The 22,869-nt window shown below is 37.6% G+C and overlaps 1 protein-coding gene across 3 annotated transcripts in view; it reads right to left on the bottom strand.

Annotated features, from left to right (window-relative positions):
• Positions 1-22,869, bottom strand: part of igsf9ba (immunoglobulin superfamily, member 9Ba) — a 76,666-nt gene that overhangs the window by 33,443 nt on the left and 20,354 nt on the right. For all 3 annotated transcript variants that reach the window (XM_016501349.1, XM_016501350.1, XM_016501351.1), the window contains exons 3-4: positions 17,355-17,501; positions 4,889-5,040 (exon numbers count right to left, since the gene is read on the bottom strand). In XM_016501349.1, coding sequence (XP_016356835.1) covers positions 4,889-5,040; positions 17,355-17,501 — 299 coding nt within the window. The remainder of the gene's footprint in view (positions 1-4,888; positions 5,041-17,354; positions 17,502-22,869) is intronic.

The raw sequence follows: 22,869 nt of genomic DNA, 5'->3' as shown, positions 1-22,869 counted from the left end.
AAAATAATATGATAAATTAAAATAATATAATACTTATATTCTGATAATATATATTGAATTTAGTTCAATTTCATCTCATTTTGTTCTGGTTTGAAACTTGCAGATATATAGTTTTGCTTTCAACAGTGTGTGTGTGTGTGTGTGTGTATTTCTACAATATTCAATTTTCATTCAATACTGAATAGTGTTGTAGGTTAAAAAAATTTATTTATAAAATAGTTTAAAATTAATATTTTAATTGAACTTAATAGCACATTTTCAGAAATTAGATTTCATTCGATTTTTTAAAATGTTTCAAATTAACATTTCAATGGAATTTTAAAAGTGCATTTTCAAAAATCAGATTCCAAACCAAGTGTAAAAAGAAACTATGCATTGTTTTGCTTGTGCGCTTTGTAACAAACCAATCAATATACATCTGCATCCCCATCTGAGCTTGAAAGTGCAGCTGTATCTTCCCGAACAACACATGGATGACATGAAATACTGCATAGGTTCCTGACAGGACGTTTTGGAAAAGGAATGGGTCGAATCTTATTCCCTGCACGTCAATAGCTTTAGCCAGAGGAGACTGGCCTTATTGTTCCTCCCACACAATATCCCAAGGTGTGTCAAGTCCCACTGGATGGTTGACACAATACTCCTGGCCTGTTCCATCACCATCCTGTCGCTGACAGTCACATCACACTGATGACCCAGACGAGAGCAGGTAATAAACTCTCTCAAACACAGTGTGTGTGCAGAGAGCTTTATTTAAACACACACTGCTGTGGAGGAGGGCAGGGTGAGAAACAAGCTCTGCGCATCGAGACGAGACATCTGTGCCTCTTGCTCTTTAGAGTGTGTTTTCCTTCACTGCATTCCTCCATTTCTCTAACTTCTAGCCATGGAAGCAGGCAAAATAATGGAGGACCACCGGCCTCCTCACCACTGTTCTCAAAGGTGAGGTCACGACACACTTCTTTTGAGTAAATGTCTGGGACTGTGGCTGGTTAGCAGTGGGAACAGCTTTTAAAAGTATGAGCCAAGAGCTGAAGCTGAGTGCTTTCTCCCTACAGAAAAATAATTAAATATAGATTTGATACAATCTAATTGCAGCCAAATCAAGATTAATCACAGCACACAGCACAATTTACTAAATGTGATGTGGAATTGCCTAGCCTTCTGCAGTATTCACATTCACTGACATCAAAATCAAGTGGGATTGTTTCTGCAGAGGGTCCAGGATTAAGCATACAGAGGCCCCAAAAGTATCTTTTGCAGACCTAAAGGGATAGTTCACCAAAAAATGAAAATTAGCCCATGATTTTCTCACCCTCAGGGCATCCTAGGCATATCTGACATTCCTCTTTCAGACGAACACAATCACAGTTATATTTAAAAATGTCCTGGCTCTTCCAAGCTGTATAATGGCAGTGAATGGTGCCCCTGTTTTTGAAGCCTAAAAACTGCATCCATCCATCATTAAATTACTCCACATGGCTCTGGGGTGTTAATAATGTGTGTGTGTGTGTATATATATATATATATATATATATATATATATATATCTTGCTCGCATAGCAAAATTACTAGCCATCCATAAAACCATTTATTTATAAGATAAATAGTCAATATATAATCTTATAACTATAACTATATTCTTTATAAAAAATATATATTTTTTAATTTATATTATATAATGGCAGTGAATGGTGCCCCTGTTTTTGAAGCCTAAAAACTGCATCCATCCATCATTAAATTACTCCACATGGCTCTGGGGTGTTAATAAAGGCCTTCTGAAGCGAAATGATCCATTAGTGTAAGAAAAATATAAAAATGTGTAAAAAATTTGTAACTGTAATCTCAAGCTTCCGGTCGCTCAAGTAGCCGCGTTCACGACAAGGCGCTCGAGCGTATGATGTAGGCATAGCGGAAGGCATATCGTAATTTATTAAATGTAACAATTTAATTCATATTTAGTTTGAAAAGTTAGCTTATTAAAATGAATGCCACATGGTTTGTGTTTATTAAACAATAATTTGGAATGTTTAACTTAAAAAGTTTATATATATAAAAGTATATAATATATTTTAATAAATACCAGCGTTTGCTATTTTGTTATATAATGCAAGCACGTGCGAAGGACATGCAAATACTTTTATGTGGGATTTCACAGGCTCTACACCATCTCCACACCTCACCCGTAAAACAGCTTGCAAGACATCACAAACGTGACCTTTAGGGAATACGCTGCAGTGCCGTGGAGTGAAGGAGGATAAGAGCAGCCACGGGGTTGGAGAGTAACCTTGCTAAGAGCGGTCATGAAGGAAAAACAGCATCCAGCCATCACTTCCTGTTCATCAATCGCCAGTGAGCAAGAGTGGCAGGCAGAATACGGCAAATGGCACTCAAACACGCCTTGTGCGCTACACATGCTAGCTGTGACCAAAAGCATGCTAGGAAATGCGGAACAAGACAAACGCAGCTAACAAAGGCGGTGCAGATGGCTAGTCTAAAACAGATGAAAGTGAACATTCAGATGTAAGACAGAAGCGGCTACACTGTCTCTCTTGTCTTTTATTTGTCTGTTTCCTCAGGGATCGCTCCTCTGATGTGCTAAGAGGCAATGCCTACTGGAGCCAGACTGACTGCCTGTTCTGTCAAATCCTCGCCGCCTCCTCCCTCGCAGCCTGCATGCAGTGTAAGGTGGAAACACGCTTGTCAGGTTTTTTTCTCCATTCCCACTGCAGGCGTGTGCTCTTCAACTGTCAGACCCCCGACGCGGGCCCCGACTGACAGAGCCTCTTCTTACAAATAGCTAGTGATGATTCATGCTTCCATTTCCAAAAGAAAAATGAGACAGTACAATTCACTGTGGATCAAATTCATGGCTAGACTAAATTCATTCTGGCTATATTTGGAGACAAAAATGACACTGACAATTTTTCTACTTAATCAAGGCAGCAGTTAACCAAAACGAAAGTGCTACATCTGGAACTGAGCACTACAGTTTTTTTCACACAGTAAACATCTTTAAAATAAGCTCAATTTACCTAATAATATACAGAAAAAAAGGTACAAAAGCTGTCACTAGGGTGGTACCTTAAAGGTACAAATTAGTACCTAAAAGTACCGCCCCAGTGACAGCTTTTGTACCTTTTTTTCTAAGAGTGTAATATAATATAATATAATATAATACACTCTAAAAAATGCTGGGTTGTTTCAACCCAACTTTGGGTCTAATATGGACTAACCCAACTTTTGGGTTAAAAATTTAATGTAAAAATTTAACCCAACGGTTGGGTTAGTCCATATTTGACCCAAAGTTGGGTTGAAACAACCAAGGACGCTAATGTGGCAAGCCCGAAGGACGCTAATGTGGCAAGCCCGAAGGACGTTAATGTGGCAAGCCCGCCATGCATTGATGAAGCCCCAGAGCTCGTTCCAGTGTCGGCTCCAGCCCCAGAGTTCGTTCCAGTGTCGGCTCCATCCTCATGTGCCTTCCTTTCCCATGTTTAATTTGTCCCAGGTGTTTCCCATGATGTTTCATTGCTCCCAGGTGTGTCTCGTCATCCGCTCCTCCTGTGTGTATAAATAGTGTTCCCTGTGTGTGCTCCAGCGTCCGGTATTGTTTGTGTCTACATTGCTACTTGTGATTCCCCATGAAGATGAATAAATTCCTTGGTTTCTGTACTCTTGGTCTCCTCGTTCCTTGCTCCGTGTTCCCGCACCGTAGCAGATCGTGACAGAAACACAGTGCCTTTACGACATGGCGGCGGCGGCAACAACAATACTACAGCGAGAATAAAAGTTAAGCCTTCTTTCTTTGCGTGAACATTTGGGCGGCGTTATGCAAATCTTCCCACATCATGACGTAGACATGTGGGGGCGTGTTAGAACGAGCCGTTTTAGGAAGGCGTGGTTGACTCTTAACTTTTATAAAGAATATCTGTTTGGATTTGAGACTTTAGTCTTTGCAGCTTTACAGATCTTCTTTATGCACCAAGAGCTTGTAACACTCCAAAGAGAAAGGAAAAATTGAAATCGCATCATATGACCCCTTTAATTTCATCTAATTTTTTTATTTGCTTGGTTTGTGCATCAACCTCACCATTTTTTTAAATACATTTCTTATGCTCACTAAGGCATATACAGTAATATTGTGAAATATTATTACAATTTAAAATACCTGTTTTCTATTTGAATATATTTTAAAATGTAGTTTATTCCTGTAATGCAAAGCTGAATTTTCAGCGTCATTGCTCCAGTCTTCAGTGTCACATGATCCTTCAGAAATCATTCTAATATGCTGATTGGGTGCTCAAAAACATTTATTATCAATGCTGAAAACTATGAAAGCCCATTTCCCCCATGAGATAGATCAAAAAAATCAAATAAAATAAGATTTTAAAAAATCTTTTAAAAAAGATAATTGCACATTTTTATCTTACAAATTACAAATTCTGAGGGGAAAAACAGTCCAAATTGTGAGATAAAAACTCTAAACACTCTATTCAGATTAAAAAAAAAAAAAAAACTTTTCTCGCAATTCTGATTTTTTTTCTTGCCAACTTGTTTATATCTCTCAATTAATTCCACCAAAGAATAAAAATAAAAAGGAAATTGACTTTTTATTTCATAATTCTTATTTTTTTATCGTAATTCCGAGTTCTGACTTTATTGCAATCAGACATTTATTGCAATCCTGCAGTTCTGTTTTTATACTGCAGTTCTGAGAAAAAAAGTATAGATTGTGAGATAAAAAGTTGGTGTTAACTTTTTTTTATCCCATGGCGGAAACATTGTTTCTTGTTTTCAGGTTATTCATATATTTTTTAATGGAAAAACAAGTCAAACAATTCAAGTCACTGATTAAGAAAAAAATATTAAACCAGAACACAGTTACCGTGTATTTCTTGTTGCTGGTCAGCTGATCCCCGTCTCTCAGCCAGGTGACCACCGGCTTGGGGTTTCCGAAGGCAGTGCAGGTCAGAGTAATGCTGCCACCCTCCCTCGCCTCCACATACTGCGGTGGCGTGTCCGTGAACGTAGGGGGCGCTGGGACAGAAACAAAGACAGGACAAGTTGAGTCCAGATTCTTTTATATTTAATACTCTCACATGCTCAGTCCCCATGGTGAGCGTGTGAGACGGCAGAGGCTGCAGAAACAGAGAACAAGAACTACCAGAATCTCTGTAGTGTCACTTTCATCCAGAACATCCTTGCAACATGTCAATGCAATCTGCACACCTTTTTCGCATTTTTACACATGATGCAGTTCCAAGGTATTCTACGTAGCTGCTAGGTGGCTGTTTACTGGTTTACTCTTTACTCGCCCAGTGTCAAGTCTTTATGATGTGATTCGGGCCTCTTTTTTAATGAAAGTCTATGGTGTTGTATCATTGTTTTGCCACCAATCGTAACACATCTGATAACACTGGACGTGTAGAACTTTGTGAATGATGATCATTCCATTTCAGCATAATCCTGCATAATCATTTTTATGTGCACCTATCTATCAAGTGATAATACAAGTCTCTAGGAATATGCATTGCGCACTTTCAGCAATGAAATCCTAACTTCCTCTGCATGTGGGTCACCATTAGCCTATAGCAGTTTTGCTTTCAACAGCGCAAACACCTGGTGAAAAACAAACAAAGCAAGCAATTAATGCCTCTGAACATCCGTCCATCTGTGCCTACCATGAGCTTTTTCATTCTCACTGCAATCTGTTGCAGGTTAAACGCAAGGGAGAAGAATTCATAGCCCAAAACGTCTTGCTGAGATCAGCATCAAATCTCTAAAAATATATATTCTCTAAGGATGGGTCACAATAGTCAACTAATCCAACCACAGACTAGTCTGCTGCTGAGGTTGACTAGCCTAATTCATTAGATTTTTTTCATGCATCTCTTTTTAGTTTTGATATTTTTAGAGGCAGTGCTAATTAATGTGCTGACAGCAGTTGTGTTTTAAATGAATCGCCTTTAAAGCACCTCCACTATAGTCTCATATGTCATATCTCACATTATTTGAGTTATAAATAGTCCAAATTCCATTCCAACACATTCTATATGTTTTTGAATGTGTCTTATGTGAACGAATCCTTAAAAAAATCTATAGTAGTTGTTTAGGCAACCCACCAGGTCTATTCTGTTACTATGTTGTTTTGCATATCCCTGATATTGACTAAAAGTTAATTTTTTTCTTCCTTTTCATCTTTTCCATCTCTGCTTCTCTCTTAGGAATACGTTCTGATAAACACTTGAAGGTACTTTAAGGGACAAACAAACTCCATCACACACCTGCCCTAGTTTCTGGACTCGTCTCACTATGTATTTTTTGTGAAATCTTGGGCTCACACTGCGAATGACAAACAGAAGACATATTTCAGAAGGAACCTGTCTGAAGGTCTTTCCACGTGAACAGATGGTCTGGACAGAGCTCAGTGAATAGACGCTCAGCACCTCAACTTTTCTCTGTGCTTCACAGCAGACTTCTGGCAAGCAAACAACCTTCGCTCTCACATACTGATTGATGTCTAATTAATAATACCTAAATAAAATGATTCGGGAAGACAGATTTCAAATGCAGAGCTACAGAGTGTCCACAAACTAATTTGCTTTTGTAAATGAACTCAGCCAAAAATCTTCAATGAACCTGTCCCACTTTGAAACACAGATCTAGAAAACCACAGACACATGGACACTGATGTAGATATACAGTTTATCATTGCTGTTGACCTCCACAGAAGAAAATGTATCACGATTAATAGTGTTTAGATATTTTTACTGGCAAACAAGACAAAAACTACTTATTAAAAAGATGCCAAAGTTCCAGGTACCAAATTTCAGAAAACAACCAAATAATTTATCCTCATGATCCTCATGTGGTTTTGAACCCGACATTCTTTCTTTTGCAGAATTACAAATAAATAAAAAAAGAATAGTTTTTTCCCCCATATAATAAAATTCAATGGGGACTAATAAAACATTGTACCTAGGGCTGCACGATTATGACAAAAATCATAATTGTCGATTATTCCTTTGAAATTGTAATTGCGATTATTATTACGATTAAATTAATGATGTTTACACCTTTGTTTGAAGCAACTGCATGCCATATTTTTATATGAAAATAAACAAGCTGAAAACACTAACTGAAAAACTTTTATTGCTTTTCTATAGTATTAAGCCTCAAATGTCAACTATTCATTGGATTGGTTTCTTTAAATAAAAAGGTAAAAATGTTCATGGTATTATAACGTTATACTAAAACTAACATTAAAACAATGGAAAAACCCTTAAGATAACATGTAGAAAGAAAAAAGCACCTTAAGCATGCAGAATAACATAAGTGGACTTTGAACGATTAATTGCTGCTTTGAACGATTATGTAATTGTGGCATCCGTAATTGTAATCACGATTAGAAATTCGATTAATTGTGCAGCCCTAATTGTACCCCAGTGATATTCATTGCATGGACCAATAAATAAATAAATAAACACTTAAATGCCCATCCACACCAAGGATTAATAATTATAACAATAAAGATATAGTTCTAAAAATTATTCTAAACATAAAAGAATAGTGTCCACATCACAACTATAACAATAACAGCACAGAGAAACAATATATTCACTTTCAGAATGATTTTTTCCAGCCAATGAATGATAAAAACAGTGATCGGTGCATCCTGCCTTAAAGAGATTGAGCATTTAAAGTGACAGACTACAAAAATGCAGTGCGCTTAGGATAAACAAAACAATATCGTCCACCCCAGGTGTGGACAATAATATAGTTATCATTTATAATTATCGTTCTTTATGTGAACGGTTCTTAAGATATTCTTCAAAATATCTTCTTGGTGTTCCGTAGAAGAAGAAAAAAATGAGAATGAGTAAATGATGAAAGAACTTCAATATTTTGGCTGAATTATTTCTTGCTCAAGGGCACAGTGATGATATCTGATGGGTTCAAACCTGCAACCTTTAGGTTACCAGCTCAGATCTTTAACCACTAGGCCTCACTATTGTGGTTTGGATTGGCGTTTAGTATCAGAAGCTAATGATCTGTGGGGATGGGCAGGATGTTCTGAGAGAGACGAGTGTGACGACCGCACTGATGAAGGAGGGCTGTGTGATGACCTGAGCGTCTCCACAGTGCCACTACTGTTCTCCGAGCGGGTACATCTGCCCGGCTGACACCTGCTGGGTACACGCAGGCAGCTGGCCACCCTCTCACCCGTCCTGGCAGGAAGAACAGCCACTGCCCACATAGGATCCATACACAAGTGGATGCTAATATCGCGGCTACAGGAAACCAGTGCTGTCAGACTTTCTGCCCTTGTGAGGCCAGACAGCACCTGCCCCAACAAAGACGCTTTTGGAGAAGTGGGGCAGTCTGAATACCAATGAACACCAGTGATTCTTACAAAACTTTTAAGATAAGCTTACAGTGTGAATGAGTCTTCATATCTTTAATGCAACTAGAATCTGTACATTGAATGGTAAGTATTGAGCATATTATGCTGTGATATCCCTTTGCAAAGAAAATAATACGTGACACGTAATTAGTGATGGACAGTGACTGATTTTAAAGGGGTCATATGATGCTTTTTTAAAGATCATTATTTTGTGTATTTGGTGTAACAGAATATGTTGACATGCTTTAATGTTCAAAAAACACATTATTTTTCAAATACTGTACATTATTGTAGGTCCTCTATGCCCCGCCTCTCTCAAACGCTTCGTTTTCTACAAAGTCCCTCCTTCCGACAAGCGCAGTCTGCTCTGATTGGCCAGTTGACCCAGTGCATTGTGATTGGCCGAACACCGCAAGCACTCGTCGGAAATGTAACGCCCCTTACCATAATCGCGAGCTTCATCTTTCAAAATAAATGTAAAGACAGTAAATAATGTCATTAGTTTTACCATCAGTTCAAGCCCGAAAGGGGAACAGAGTCGCTAAAAAAATGGGATAAAAAAGTCGCACGCACACACACACACACACTGCGCAAAACTCCGCATTTGAACAGTCAATAGCAAATACTTAAACTAATAACAAATCAGCAGCTGATTCAGAAGCGCTAGATTGTCATAGCAAAGTCAGAATTACCTCCTCTCCTAGGTTCACGAAACGGTCGTCCATAAAATGCATTGCTGTTCTGTTGTAAGTAATCTTAAAGATTCCTAAATGCATCTACTTTCGGAAGGCCAAATAAAGTGCTTTTGCTTTCGCCTAGAAACACACAGCGTCTCCCTGACATGGCTGCTTCAACACTAACTGCGGTTACTGAAACCACGCCTTCTTTCTTTGCGTGAACATTTGGGCGGCATTATGCAAATATTTCCACATAGTGAGGTAGATATGTGGGGGCATGTTAGAACGAGCCGTTTTAGGGGGGGCGTGGCAGAGTCTTAACTTTGATAAAGAATATCTCTTTGGTTTTGAGACTTTAGTCTTTGCAACTTCAGGGATCTTATCTATTCACGAACAGCTTGTAACACTCCAAAGAGAAAGGAAAACTTGAAATCGCATCATATGACCCCTTTAATAAAAACTAGGCTGCTCAAAACAAAACTAAATCGCGCAAAACAGAATTAGATTGAGCCAAAAACATCATGGTGCAAAACAAAATGATATTGCAAAAACAAAACCCGACTGTTCCAAACAAAAACAGAATGTACAAAACAAAACTGTGCAAAACAAAACCATATTGTGCAAAACAAAATTTGACTGCACAAAACTAATTTGTGCAGAACAAAGCTAGAATGTGCAAAACAAAACATTGCAAAAACCAAAACTAGGCTGTGAAAAACAAAAAGCTAAACAAAGCTAAAATGATCAAAACAAAACTCGGTCACACTTTAGTATAGGGAGCAATTTTCACTATTAACTAGTTGCTTATTATCATGCCTATTATTAACATATTGGCTGTTTATTAGTACTTATAAAGCACATATTCGGCATTACTATATTCTACATCCCTAATCCTTCCCAATACCTAAACTTAAAAACTACCTTACTAACTATTAATAAGCAGCAAATTAGGAGTCTATTGAGGCAAAAGTCATAATTAATGGTTTGTTAATAGCGAGAATTGGACCTTAAAATAAAGTGTGACCCAAAACTCAACTGCACAAAAGATAAAACAATTAAAAATTCAATTAAATGCAATTCAGTTTTATTTAGGGTAAGTGTATCCATTAAGTCCATGTTCCCTTTAAGGCCAAAAAGAAAAAAAAATCATATTTTATGCCGGTCTTTATTTTAACTAATCCAGTGATTTGTTACTTACCTGACATTCTTTATTGCATACCAATCACATTTGCCAGTGTTGAGTTATGACCCATGTGCATGCTGTCTCAGGGAACCTCACACAAAGACTCCCAAAAACTTTGGTGTTTCGGGACACTTCAGAAATCAACACATTTCTGCAATTTTCAGCCATTTCTTTGTTTAATACCTTGATATGTGACCCTGGATCACAAAACCAGTCTTAAGTGTCAATTTTTCGAAATTTATTTATACATCATATGAAAGCTGAATAAATAAGCTTTCTATTGATGTATGGTTTATTAGGATCAGACAATATGTGACCCTGGACCACGAAACCAGTCTTATGTTGCACAGGTATATTTGTAGCAATAGCCAAAAATACATTGTAAGGGTCAAAAAATGACACATATGTGACCCTGGAGCACAAAACCAGTCATAAGGGTCAATTTTTTGAAATTGAGATTAATACATCATCTGAAAGCTGAATAAATAAGCTTTCTATTGATGTATGGTTTATTAGGATCAGACAATATGTGACCCTGGACCACGAAACCAGTCTTATGTTGCACAGGTATATTTGTAGCAATAGCCAAAAATACATTGTAAGGGTCAAAATGAACCATTTTTCTTTTATGCCAAAAATCATTAGGATATTAAGTAAAGATCATGTTTCATGAAATGTTCAAATAGTTGTATCTCGGCCAAATATTGTCCTATCCTAACAAACCACACATCAATGGAAAGCTTATTTGTTCACCTTTCAGATTATCCATAAATTTACACTTATGACTGGTTTTGTGGAGATACAACTATTTGAAAATCTGGAATCTGAGGGTGCAAAAAAATCTAAATATTGAGAAAATCGCCTTTAAAGTTGTCCAAATGAAGTCTTTAGCAATGCGTATTACTAATCAAAAATGAAGTTTTCATATATTTATGGTAGGAAATTTACAAAATATCTTCATGGAACATGATCTTTACTTAATATTCTAATGATTTTTGGCATAAAAGAAAAATCGATCATTTTGACCCATACAATGTATTTTTGGCTATGCTACAAACATACCCCAGCGACTTAAGACTGGTTTTGTGGTCCAGGGTCACATATTATGTCAAATAAGAGATAAATGTATTGTTTTTTTGTGTATGAACAAATAGTACTTTATAATTTTATATAATTTTTTATCAGTTTTATTGACTTGCGCACAAAGTTAATCTCAAGGTCAAACCACTAGCCTTACTGAAAGATAGACTGACAAAGAATTAAGCATGTGAACTAGAAACACTAAATGTTTTATGATTAATTTTACATTAATTTACAAATAAATAAATCATAAATTGTTTTGTAGAGCAAATTATTTTAATAAATAACATTTTTTTTTTACCATTACTCAATGTGGAACCATTTAAGCCCACCTTATGTTTCAATGAGGAATCTCTCTAATTACAAACTTTGATCAGTTTTCTGAGTGAAAGTGTTTAATGATAACAGTTCTTTGTGTGCTTTTACCTTACTAACATTTTCCCTTATCTTACTTACTACCTTAAATTACAACTATATTTAGATAACAAATGACAAAAAAAGAGAGAAAAAACTACAGCACCTATCCAAAAATCATAGAGGCATGTCACCTTTATCATGTTGGCACAGTAAAAGTATTGTGCTTTGCATACTGTATGTTTTTCATGTTGAATGTTATTGGTACAGGTGATGAGCGCTAACTATTTATTTATTTATTTAAATACTTCCCCGTCACAGAATAAATATATTAATGTTTTACTTCTTTAAAATCAAAAATTTTTTATATTTTGTGAATAAATAATTGTGTGGGCTTATTTGGAATGCAGGCTTAAATGGTGCCAAAGTACCAATAAAGCCCATGCTTTGTTTATTGATAAAATATCTTAATTTAATATTCTAAACAGTACATCAATTAATACATTTTCAAATGAGAGATAAATCTTGCATTTTAACAAATTATTTTTCTTACAAACAATGTCAATATCTATGAAAAACACCTAAACTTAGATTTTGGTGGGATAATGGGTATACTTAGCCTACACATTTCATATGAGTGAATTGATATACAAAATATAAGTTTACAGGTTTTGACGAGCTATTTTGGAGGAAAAGGCATATTAAACAATAAGAGCAAGCAAAAGGTTGGAGATTATAAAACTGATTTTGAGTTATTTACTTATTATTTCCAACAGCAAGACTTTCAAGTATCCAGATAATAAATGCACATAAAGCATTTGATTACAAACTGACCAAGTCAGCTAATTGACTATTCCTTAGAGGATCATCTTTAAAGGCATGACAATGCATGCTTATTAAAAGTCATAAAATGGTAATATGCCATAAAAACTTGACACCAAAACCTACTGGGAGGAGCAATATAAACCTTTTTCATTTCAGTCAAAAACTGCCATGGCTGCAGGTCACTCACACATCTGCAATCAAAGCAAATGTAGTGAATTTCAAGCAGGCATTATGTCGTTTAGATTCAAAGCTGCATTGCTTGCAAATCCGACCATGAGCCATTTAGCCAAAAGGCTATTATATCCACTTTATTGTAAAACGTCCTGACGACATATAAAAACCATACACCATGTAAAAACCACGCCGCAATCACTGATATCGACATTTCGGAAAGCACCTAAGGGCCAGGACTGTGTGTGCGTGTGAGGGGACGTGACTGAGTGAACCTCTGAACTGACCGTGAATGCAAATGAGGGAGGGCATGAATGGCCGCTGTAGCAGTAAAGAGGAAATAGGATGCTGTGAAATAAACCCTCACAGATGTTCGCACAAGTGCCACCCGCCACAGCTGCACAGGTGACATTTCTCCGCCTGAAAAAAGACGAGGCAGACACTGAACTCATTCACCCCGGGCCAAAAACACACATACACAAACACGCACCCCGCATGCAATAATACACCCTTCAATCGTGCCTCTCGCCTCTCCCGCCGCAGCTCTGAAATGGAGAAACGGCTACTGTGCACTTTCCAAATAAGCCACAGTGATTTCTGCAAGGGAACGGCTGTGGACTTTCAACATGGACGCGAGGTGCAGCAGACTGTTACCCTTGCTGGTGTCATTGTTTGAAGTTTGGAATATGCATGAGTCTCACCTCACAAGCATATGTTAAATATACAAAAAGCCTGTGCTTACGGAGAGCAGACAGCGCTGTGCTAATTATACCGTTCCTGTGGATGACACCTCAACGTCTGACAGCAGCCAAATAAATATCAGGTGAATAATCAACATAACTGAATGCAGAGATACGCAAACTACGTGCATCACTGCAGCAAACATGTACTTATTGGCATATATCTGACTTGTACAGGATTGGAAGTGAAACACTATGTAATAGATGAAAACAGCTAGTACTGCTCTCTTCCTAACTTCTTTTTCATTTTTACTTCAAACAGTACTTCAAACTGGTTGGGCTGGTATAAATATTTCTTGCTAAGTAAAAACAGGTTAGGGGTGCAAAAGAGTGCTGGGAAAGGTTTAATGGAAAAACAAAAGAAAACAAAACAAAAACAAAAGTAAGCAAAAGAAAAAACAAAAGAAAGCCAAAAAACAAAACAAAACCATATGAAATTAAACAAAATTAAACAAAACAAAACGCAAGTTAAAATTCACCAAATTTGACATTAGTACATTTTTGCATTCTGCTTTTAAAGACTGGTAGGATATCCTAATATAATTTGCAATTATATATATTTTTTTTTATAGTTTAATATTTCTCTTCAGGTTTATAAAATCTAACAATGGGTAGAAAAAAGATCATGTGTCAAATAGAAAGTAAATATTTTTCCAGATAATATTTTCCACATTATTATTTTCATTTTTCACAGTATAAATGAGTCTTTATAGATGAAAATATACATCTACCTTTATATTTAAGGGAGTCCTGCAAATACTGTATCCAATGTGGGGGTCAGGGGAATCAAAATATTTAAAAACTCCTGCCTTAAAAAAGTATATAAATTAACTTTTTACTTTTGTTTGAGTAGTTTTTTAGAGACTTAAAGTCCCCATGAAATCAAAATTAAAGTTTTTTGGGTGTTAGTATCAATATGTTAGTCTTAAGGTTATCTATAAGGTGCTCCAAAACAGTGACAAAATTCGCATTTCGAAGATATAAGCATACAAAGCTTTCAGCTCGTCACTTCCGCCAAAAATGGCTCAATGATTTTTTGACGTCACATCGTACTTCAGCTTCTCATCAAACTTTCTGTCCAATCAAATGCTCTCTAGAATCCGAAGCGCCCACCCCCTACACTATAAAATAGACGCTGAAGCCACGGCTGAAATCGGTCACTTGTCCACAGAATTAGTATTTTCTGTACAGTGAATGGCACGTAGCGCACTATATAGGGGACAGGGAACGATTCAAACAGTGTAAATATGCTTTCCATTGAGGAAAAAATAAGTCTGGTTTCGCGCTGTCACGCTAACCACCGCACCGCACACACACTCTGCTCCGGTCCAGAGACACGATAGCACGGAGCGGATCACATGCGCGAGTCAGCGCAGACCACAAAATGTATCGGAGCTATTTGAATTCTACACAGAATGCTATATTTTATAGCAATATGGATGAGATTGTGGCTGGCATACCCTGTCAAACGTGGCTTTACGAAGCTCAACGGCTCTGAACGGCTCTAGCCCAAGCTGTGATATAAACGAACGCTATTGGCTATTTTAAAAAGGGGCGGGGCTGCTTGATATGTCCCGCCCTGTCTTCCTGTTTCAGTTAAAATGACGTCAACACATAGAGTAACACTTCAGGGGACCTTTAATCATGCCTTTCTTCCAAATATACCTGTACCTCTCCTCGAGTAGAGCGCTCAATCCCTCCTGTGCAATTTCAGCCAGGACGACCACGATCATTGACTGCACTTTTATCACTTCCTCTCTGCTGCTGTTCACTGAATGGACACATATCTCACTTGGGGATGTGATTCAATAAATGGACACTATAAAGGACCAATAGAGTTGCTTATCACCAACGTACCAACACACGCTAACGATTTCTCACCAACATGAGCCCCCTGGATCTTGTGTTCTGCAGTGAGGGGCTACTGGAGCCTGCTGCCGTCCGCCATGTTTGGGGAGGAGCAGGGAACGGGGGAAGGGGGGCGTAGAGCGCAGTCTCGTGGGTACCCCCCGGCCTGCAAGGGGCGATGGGGGTATGTGACGAGGGGTCACATTAAAAAACTTTCGCATTAAAAGTATCTAAAATTACTTTTTTCTTCTGCTTGAGCAGCTCTTTGAAGATATACTTGTGTCTTTCTTCCAAATATACCGGTACCTCTTCTTGAGTAGAACGCTCAGTCCCTCCTGTGCAATTTCAGCCAGGACGACCATGATCATTTACTGCACACTTTTATCACTTCCTCTCTGCTGCTGTTCACTGAATGGACACATATCTCACTTGGGGATGTGATTCAATAAATGGACACTATAAAGGACCAATAGAGTTGCTTATCACCAACGTACCAACAAGGCATATGCTATCGATTTCTCACCAACATGAGAAGAGACACTGGTTCCTTAATGACGCCCATATCTTTAATTCCTCTGCCACTGCAGCTCATACATGTAAGGTGATGTACAGTGAGAATCAGTATGCAGTGCAGCTAAATACAAAAGGCTCCAGTATTGGAATTAATCTGCTGCATCAGCACTTGATTTAAGCCTACAGTGGCGTTACGATACTATTAATATGCGACCGAGGGCCTTTTGGATATTGACCCCCAGGCAATGATTACTGAGCTGTGAATCATGATAGTTTACATATTGTCTTAATGGATCGTATTAAATTCATCATCTAATAAAATGCAAACACTCACCGTGGAGGAGATAATATATTTCCAGCGGCGCTGAACCATGCCCATAAATAATAGATCAGGCAAAACGTGATGTTCAAATGGAATGAGAGGGAGGAACATGACATGACCAAAGCCTTGAGCTACCCCAAATTTGCCTCTGTAGTTTGGCACCATGGCAGACATCTCCATTAGTGTAATGGAAATGATGAGGGCTCTGCTGCCTGGTGAAATATTACTGTTTATGTTATGTTTATTAGACATAAGGGCATGCAGATCTCAGAACAGGCCATTGGGTTTCTTTTGAATGCTGGCTCATACCCAAAGGATCATAATATTGAGTGTAGGCTTCATGAAATCAATTGACAAGCACAAAACAGGAAGTTTCGGCAGGGCATATCAAATGATAGTCCCTTTTATTTTTAAACAGGCTTACGTTACGTCATAGCCATGAACTCGAATTTGCTACTTGCTAGACTGTTTCAGGTGGGATTGGAGAGAATTTGATAAAAAGGATCAGTATTTTGTATTAATTTTTTGACAACATTTAAGAGTTAACTAACATATAGAAGTCCTTAAAGATTACAGACATGGAGTTAATAATTAACCAAAAATCTAATTATTACCCATCATTGTCCACTGTACGACAAGAACAAAATATTGGATCAAACAAGGGAGATGGCAATAACGATTTCTGATGGAAACAATGACAGCAGACTCTAGACCACAAGGGAGTACATTGCTCATTTCTGTGGCAAGAGCATGAAGGCTGTTTTTTGTTGGGTCTACCACACATATTAGTCACAGCAGCAGCCAGTCATGAGTGGTAAGAGACAGTCACATCCTCCTCCACTCCTCACAGCTCTGATTTACTGCTGATATTAGAAATGAATATGAAATCAAGCTGCGATTAGTCCTACTCCACCCTCAAAAGCAGACATCCATTAAAAATGAGGGGGAGGGGAAGAGAGCACACCGAAAGAGAGAGAGAGAGAGAAATGCATGTCGGTCCGTCCTGCTCTGTATGCAGAGTCTCTGAGAAACTGAGTACATACATTCAGATATGCAGATATAAGCAAAGCCTTATACACAAACCACTGCAATGAGTCAAACAACTTGAGATGGATGGAACGACAGAATGGCATAGATAGATAGATAGATAGATAGATAGATAGATAGATAGATAGATAGATAGATGTGTGTGTCTTTCACAGTACTAGTTTGGTGAGAGTGGCGAGGGTCTCACCGTTGACTGTGAGGTGAACCCAGCTGCCGTTGTGAAAGGTGTCGTATTGCTGTTCCAGCATGAGGACCCTGCACTCGTACCAGCCCTGGTCTTCTGAGCGCACATGGTCGATCTGCAGAGACGCTTTGCCATGCAGACTGGCTCTACCTGAAAGCACACAGGAACAGAGGAGAGTTGAGTGGGACTGCTGCAATGACTCACTGCAGTGAAAGTCGGGCTCGCGTTCACTAAGCATGCATTCACACATATCTCATATCTCATTTAAAATGATATGTATTCATAAACATTAGAAAGATGGTATGAACAAATTTATGTGTGCATGTGTCTGTGAATCCGACAGAAATATTTGCGCAAGAGCCTTTTTTTGCATACAGAACAGGCTTATTACTCTCAACTAAAACCAATTATTAAAACTTTTTTAATGATTGTAATAAAGCTAAAATGGAATAAATCATAAATTTTAGATAAAAACTAAAAACTTTAACCAAACAAAAATTAGAAATGTTGCTTCAGCAACTAACTGAAATAAGAGGTCAAATTTATGGAGGTCAAAATTAGACAACAATCTATAAATACTTGAATTTTTCTGAAATATTGTTAATCTTCATCACTAAAGCTTTGAAGGAATATTAGCTGTAGGTAGGTACCACTGATCCACTAACATGTTTCACTGGCATTTCAACAAAAACCTTTATTTTGTGGAAAACTCCATGATCAAAATTAGAGAACAGTAACCACTGTAGCATGAATGTTTTGGAGAGTTAAAGCTGTCAAAAAGGCCCCTGCTTTGAATGATTTCATCACATCTGTGGCCACAGGACATCACTAGTTTCTCACACTGCGCTGGTGTGATCTTGGTTCACTCTTCTTCCTGTCTCTTCCATAGTTCGGTAACTGTAGTGGGTTTCTTAGCCATAACTTTGTCACCAAGGATTTTCCAGAGATTTTCAGTCTGGTTTAGATCAGGACTCCTCAGCAAAGGTGAGCCTAGTCTTTTGATTCTTTCTGCTGATGAGAGGCTTGGTCACTGCAGAGTGTGCTTTTAGTCATCTTCTCTTAAACGTGCCGAGACAGATCCATACCCTGTTCATTGCTGAACTGGCAAGCAATTCCAACAGCAGTGTTGAACCGATTCCCCATTGTGAGACTTCACATTATCCTGTCCTCTTCTGCATTTGTCTTACGTGGACAACCAGCCTTTTGGGGGGACTTGAATTAGTGTCATTGTAATTGCTTCAGAATACAATTCATTTAAGAAATATTCTTAAAAACTGCCCTTCTACTCCTGTTAGGATATGTTCAAATAGGACTAAGCAGTGACCTTGAAATATAGGAAATTGTAGATTGTTCTCTAATTTTGATCTCCACTGTAGGTAAGACCCAAAGACTTTCAATTAAAAAAGGAAATAAATACAAAGCCACACCAACAAAACACCTCATATATTAAACCAGGTACAGAATATCATTGTAATTGTACATAAACCCATTCTTGCATAAACTATCACATTCAATTAGAAGTGACAATTTAAGTAAAAATGGTTTTATAAACATTTTACACAGAAATTCATTCTTGTGTTGCATGAAAAGGCTCACTGCAATGTTTCACACATTGTACTAACTAATGTGAAGAATGCTGCATCCAAAAAATCTGACATGACAGATAACGGCACCAGTTAATGACAATGTAACAAATGCACTGACGATAACAAACAAGCTAGATTAATTTCAGGGTCTATAGTTTAATCTGCCTTGTTTAAAATGATTCTTACTCTGCTGTCACTGCATGCTGCGCTCTGCTGAAACAGGAAATTTATGTTTTAATTAGCTGTCTGTGTAATATTGGTTGGTGGAGATTATTATTAGTTGTTATCTCCATTAAATAAAGCCCAGTATTGCCATTATGATTATAGTTAATCACTCCAGTGTATGAAGAGAAAAAAAACGCTGAAATGTTACAATAGTAACTCCATGAATGTTATATGCTATATAGCTTAAAGTCTATGAAGGAGCAAACCTAAGTAAATAAATAAATGACAAATTATTATTAATATTTAATTTATTAACTCACATGTCTTTATTATCATATTTATACATTTATTTATTTTATTTATTTTATCTATTTCATATAGACACTTTGCATTTTTAAGGTTTCACCAACAACAACTTTGCAGTTCACAAAATGATTAAAAGATATGCAGCAAGCCAGCATGTGGAGCAATGTATAACATTACTAGCAAAGCAATCTATCCTTGATTTCAGCCCTCTTTAACTATCGAATTAAATGTGTGCTGTACTTGAAATAGAAAAGAACAAAGTATCACAGCTCATATCTGTGTTACACATTCTGTACTAAGAGGCTTAGCAACACCGACAATACAAATAGTCACGGAAAGTGAGAGAAATTTGGGCAGTCAAGCATCTCTCTGACTGAACTACGCCATTCCAGAGCTGGCCACTATCAAAATACAATCTCTCATTTGCCTATTCGAGGACTTTAGCTGGGATTTCATATGTTTGAATGTTCAGGGCACTGTTCACTGTGTGAGCGTCTCAGACTCACGTATTTATGTTTGGCTGGCCTTCATACTTCATACTGCTGTGTGGTGAGCACTAGATATCATAGCTTTGGGATCCCAGCTGCACCTGAGAGAGGAAACGGCAGGTTTCCAGAGCAGAAAATCGATACGGCACGGGGCAGAGGAGGCTGCGGTCTTGCAGTAAAAATATAAGGCCTTCAAAATCACAGCTATTTTTGTTCGGGGGATAAAGTACTGATGGGATCATACATCGGCATCAAAGTTAGGAAGCATCTTCACACTGAATGTTACCGCAAATAAAAGGTGTTCTTGAGGCCACTGCTAACAGGACTGCATCATCTTTCCCACTTCAGGCTTAAATGTAGCCCTGTGCCAGTGTACAGTATTTTAACATGTTCTGTGCCAGTGTATTTTAACTTCATGTGTTTTCCTCTAATCGGATAACTAATCAGTAATTAAACTAGCTGCATTTGAAAGTTGTTCAGGCAACATTCAGAGACTTAAATCCTTCCAAATGGATCTGCATTAGCATATGGAGCTTTGGGAACCCCAAACAAAGAATTGATGCCTATGGTAATGCAATTTTAGCCATTTTAACCACCTCTTTTTATTTGAATTTTAGTGTTTTAGTACTTAGCACATGTAGCAAAATATTAATCTTCCTGTTTATTAACACTAGAAAAGTCCAAGAATTGCAAGAAAAGTGTTTCTTGCAATTCATATTATACTAAATAGAAGCAAGGACATGCTTCATCGAGAGAACAAAGTAAATGAGACATAAAATTAACAAAAAACTATATAAAATATTTCAGATTAATACAAGACAAAAATGTGAAAATCACAAAATACATTCAGGTGATAAAATATAAAAATATATCAGTTAAACATACAGTATGTCTGAATAAAAATTTTGTCAATTAACATTAAATATGACAAGTTTAATGACTACGCCCAATGTGTTCCCTTTTAAATTTTTTTTTTTTTTTAATTAAGTTATTTTACATATTCACTGTTTAAAAAAAATAAAAGTTTTATATTTAAAAAAAAAATGATATACATTTTCATAAAATGTATTGTAATATATATATATATATAGAGAGAGAGAGTAAAAAATATTGTAAAATATATACAATATTGTATGCAAAGTTATTACATTTAATAATAATACAAGCAAAATGTCACCTAATGACTACTTTACCCAATATTTAAAGGTGACATATCATGAAAATCTGACTTTTCCAGGTTTTAAGTGCTATAATCAGGTCCCTGGTGCATCTACCAACCAAGGAAACGTGAAAAAGATTAACCCAGTAACTTTGTTTTGGTAAGCCTTTTTATGCAAGCGTCTGAGAAAACGAGCGCGTCAGATTACGCTCCCTTGGTGACGTTGCAAAGGGATCTCATTATAATATTACCGCCCCTTAATCTGTAAGTTTACACCCACAGCGCCGTTGTTGTGTTTTCGCAAGCGACAATAGTGTACTAGTTCTAATGCCATGGCGAAAGTTTGAGCAAAACATGCTAACTGTTCTGTCTTTGGCTGCACAGACGAGCACAGAACACTATTTAGAGTCCCAGCCTCAGAGGAGACAAGAGAGCAGTGGATTTATTGATTTATTTACTGTATATTGCTGCTGCCACACAGATCTAAAATAAACATACGATTCATTTCACAGCTGTTTACCTTCACAGACATATGCATGTGTGTTTTTAACGTAAACTTGTGTGTGAATGAAAACTTACATTACATGTGTCATGTCATGATTATGAAGGTGTCATGTCAGTCTTATGCACACCCCTTCAAGTAAAGTGTAACCATACATTTTAAAAAACAATTATTTTAAAAATGTACTGTTTTTACTGTATTTTGACTGTATATATGAGCTTCATACTAGCAGAGGTTTGTGAGGGCTCACCTCAGAAGATCACGTTTTATACACTGCACTCACGCTCAGAGCACACAGAGCCGTTCATTAAGCAAACTCGTTAGGCGCTTAATTACCAAAATCCTCCTGCAGGTCTCTTGCCAGCAATGACTGCAGATAGATTTGTGCACTGCGTTTTAGGGGCCCATAAACAGGCCCGTCCTGAATGAATACAATCTGCCTCTAGCTAAGAATCACTTTAGGAGAGCCTGTGTAAATCACATCTAAACTGCTGCAATGATTGCCGCATAGATTGTCCGTCTGCAAGACAATGAGGACTCTAATACACCAAATTGGTCGAGGAATCAGACCCGGAGCTCTGGCAGTAGCCAACAGGGAGAGAGTTTGGGAGTTTCTGCAGTAGAAAATTGCATTGTGAGTTATAGTAATAGCCTTTTGGAGTTCAATGGTAATTGTGCGCGGGTCCAGCCAAACTGTGAGACTAAAGCCTTGTGGCGTAAAGGAACAATATGAAATGAGCTGCCATGGCGACGCTATAGTACCCACAGGAGACAATGATATACAGTCACACCGATGGAAGCCTGGAACTGAACATTAGATATGTAATTTAAAATGCAATGAGGCCAAAACCAAATAGTGGAATGATAATTCACTTCCTCCTTCCTCTTTCTTAGTAAAATCAATTATTTATTTTATGGTTGAAGAGAATTCATGAGAAATTGCAATATAAAGATGTGAATTACAAGTCAGTTCTTTCCTGGCCTCCTTTTGAGCTTCGACCTCTCATTCAGAGAGGGAACTGTTCAGTTAAAACCCCACTTCTGATAAGCCACCATAGTAGATCTGTTCCAAATCGTAGTGAGCTACCTGTCACGGTGCACACACACGAGGAACACGGGAACGAAGGAGCGAGGAGACACGGAGTAGAATAAATCAAAAGGGTTTTATTAACAAAGGCTGGGGATCACAGGACTCGACACATCAGGATGACGTTCAACGACTGACAAAGGACAAGAACTAGAACACACTTTAAATATACAGGAACTGATGAGGGGAAGACAAGGGACACCTGGAACTAATGACAATTAACAT

This window comes from Sinocyclocheilus anshuiensis, unplaced genomic scaffold, assembly GCF_001515605.1.
Source record: "Sinocyclocheilus anshuiensis isolate Anshui unplaced genomic scaffold, SAMN03320099.WGS_v1.1 scaffold891, whole genome shotgun sequence".
NCBI lineage: Eukaryota > Metazoa > Chordata > Actinopteri > Cypriniformes > Cyprinidae > Sinocyclocheilus > Sinocyclocheilus anshuiensis.
The sequence above is the reverse complement of the archived record's forward strand: the minus strand, read 5'-3'. Positions and strand labels throughout refer to the sequence as shown.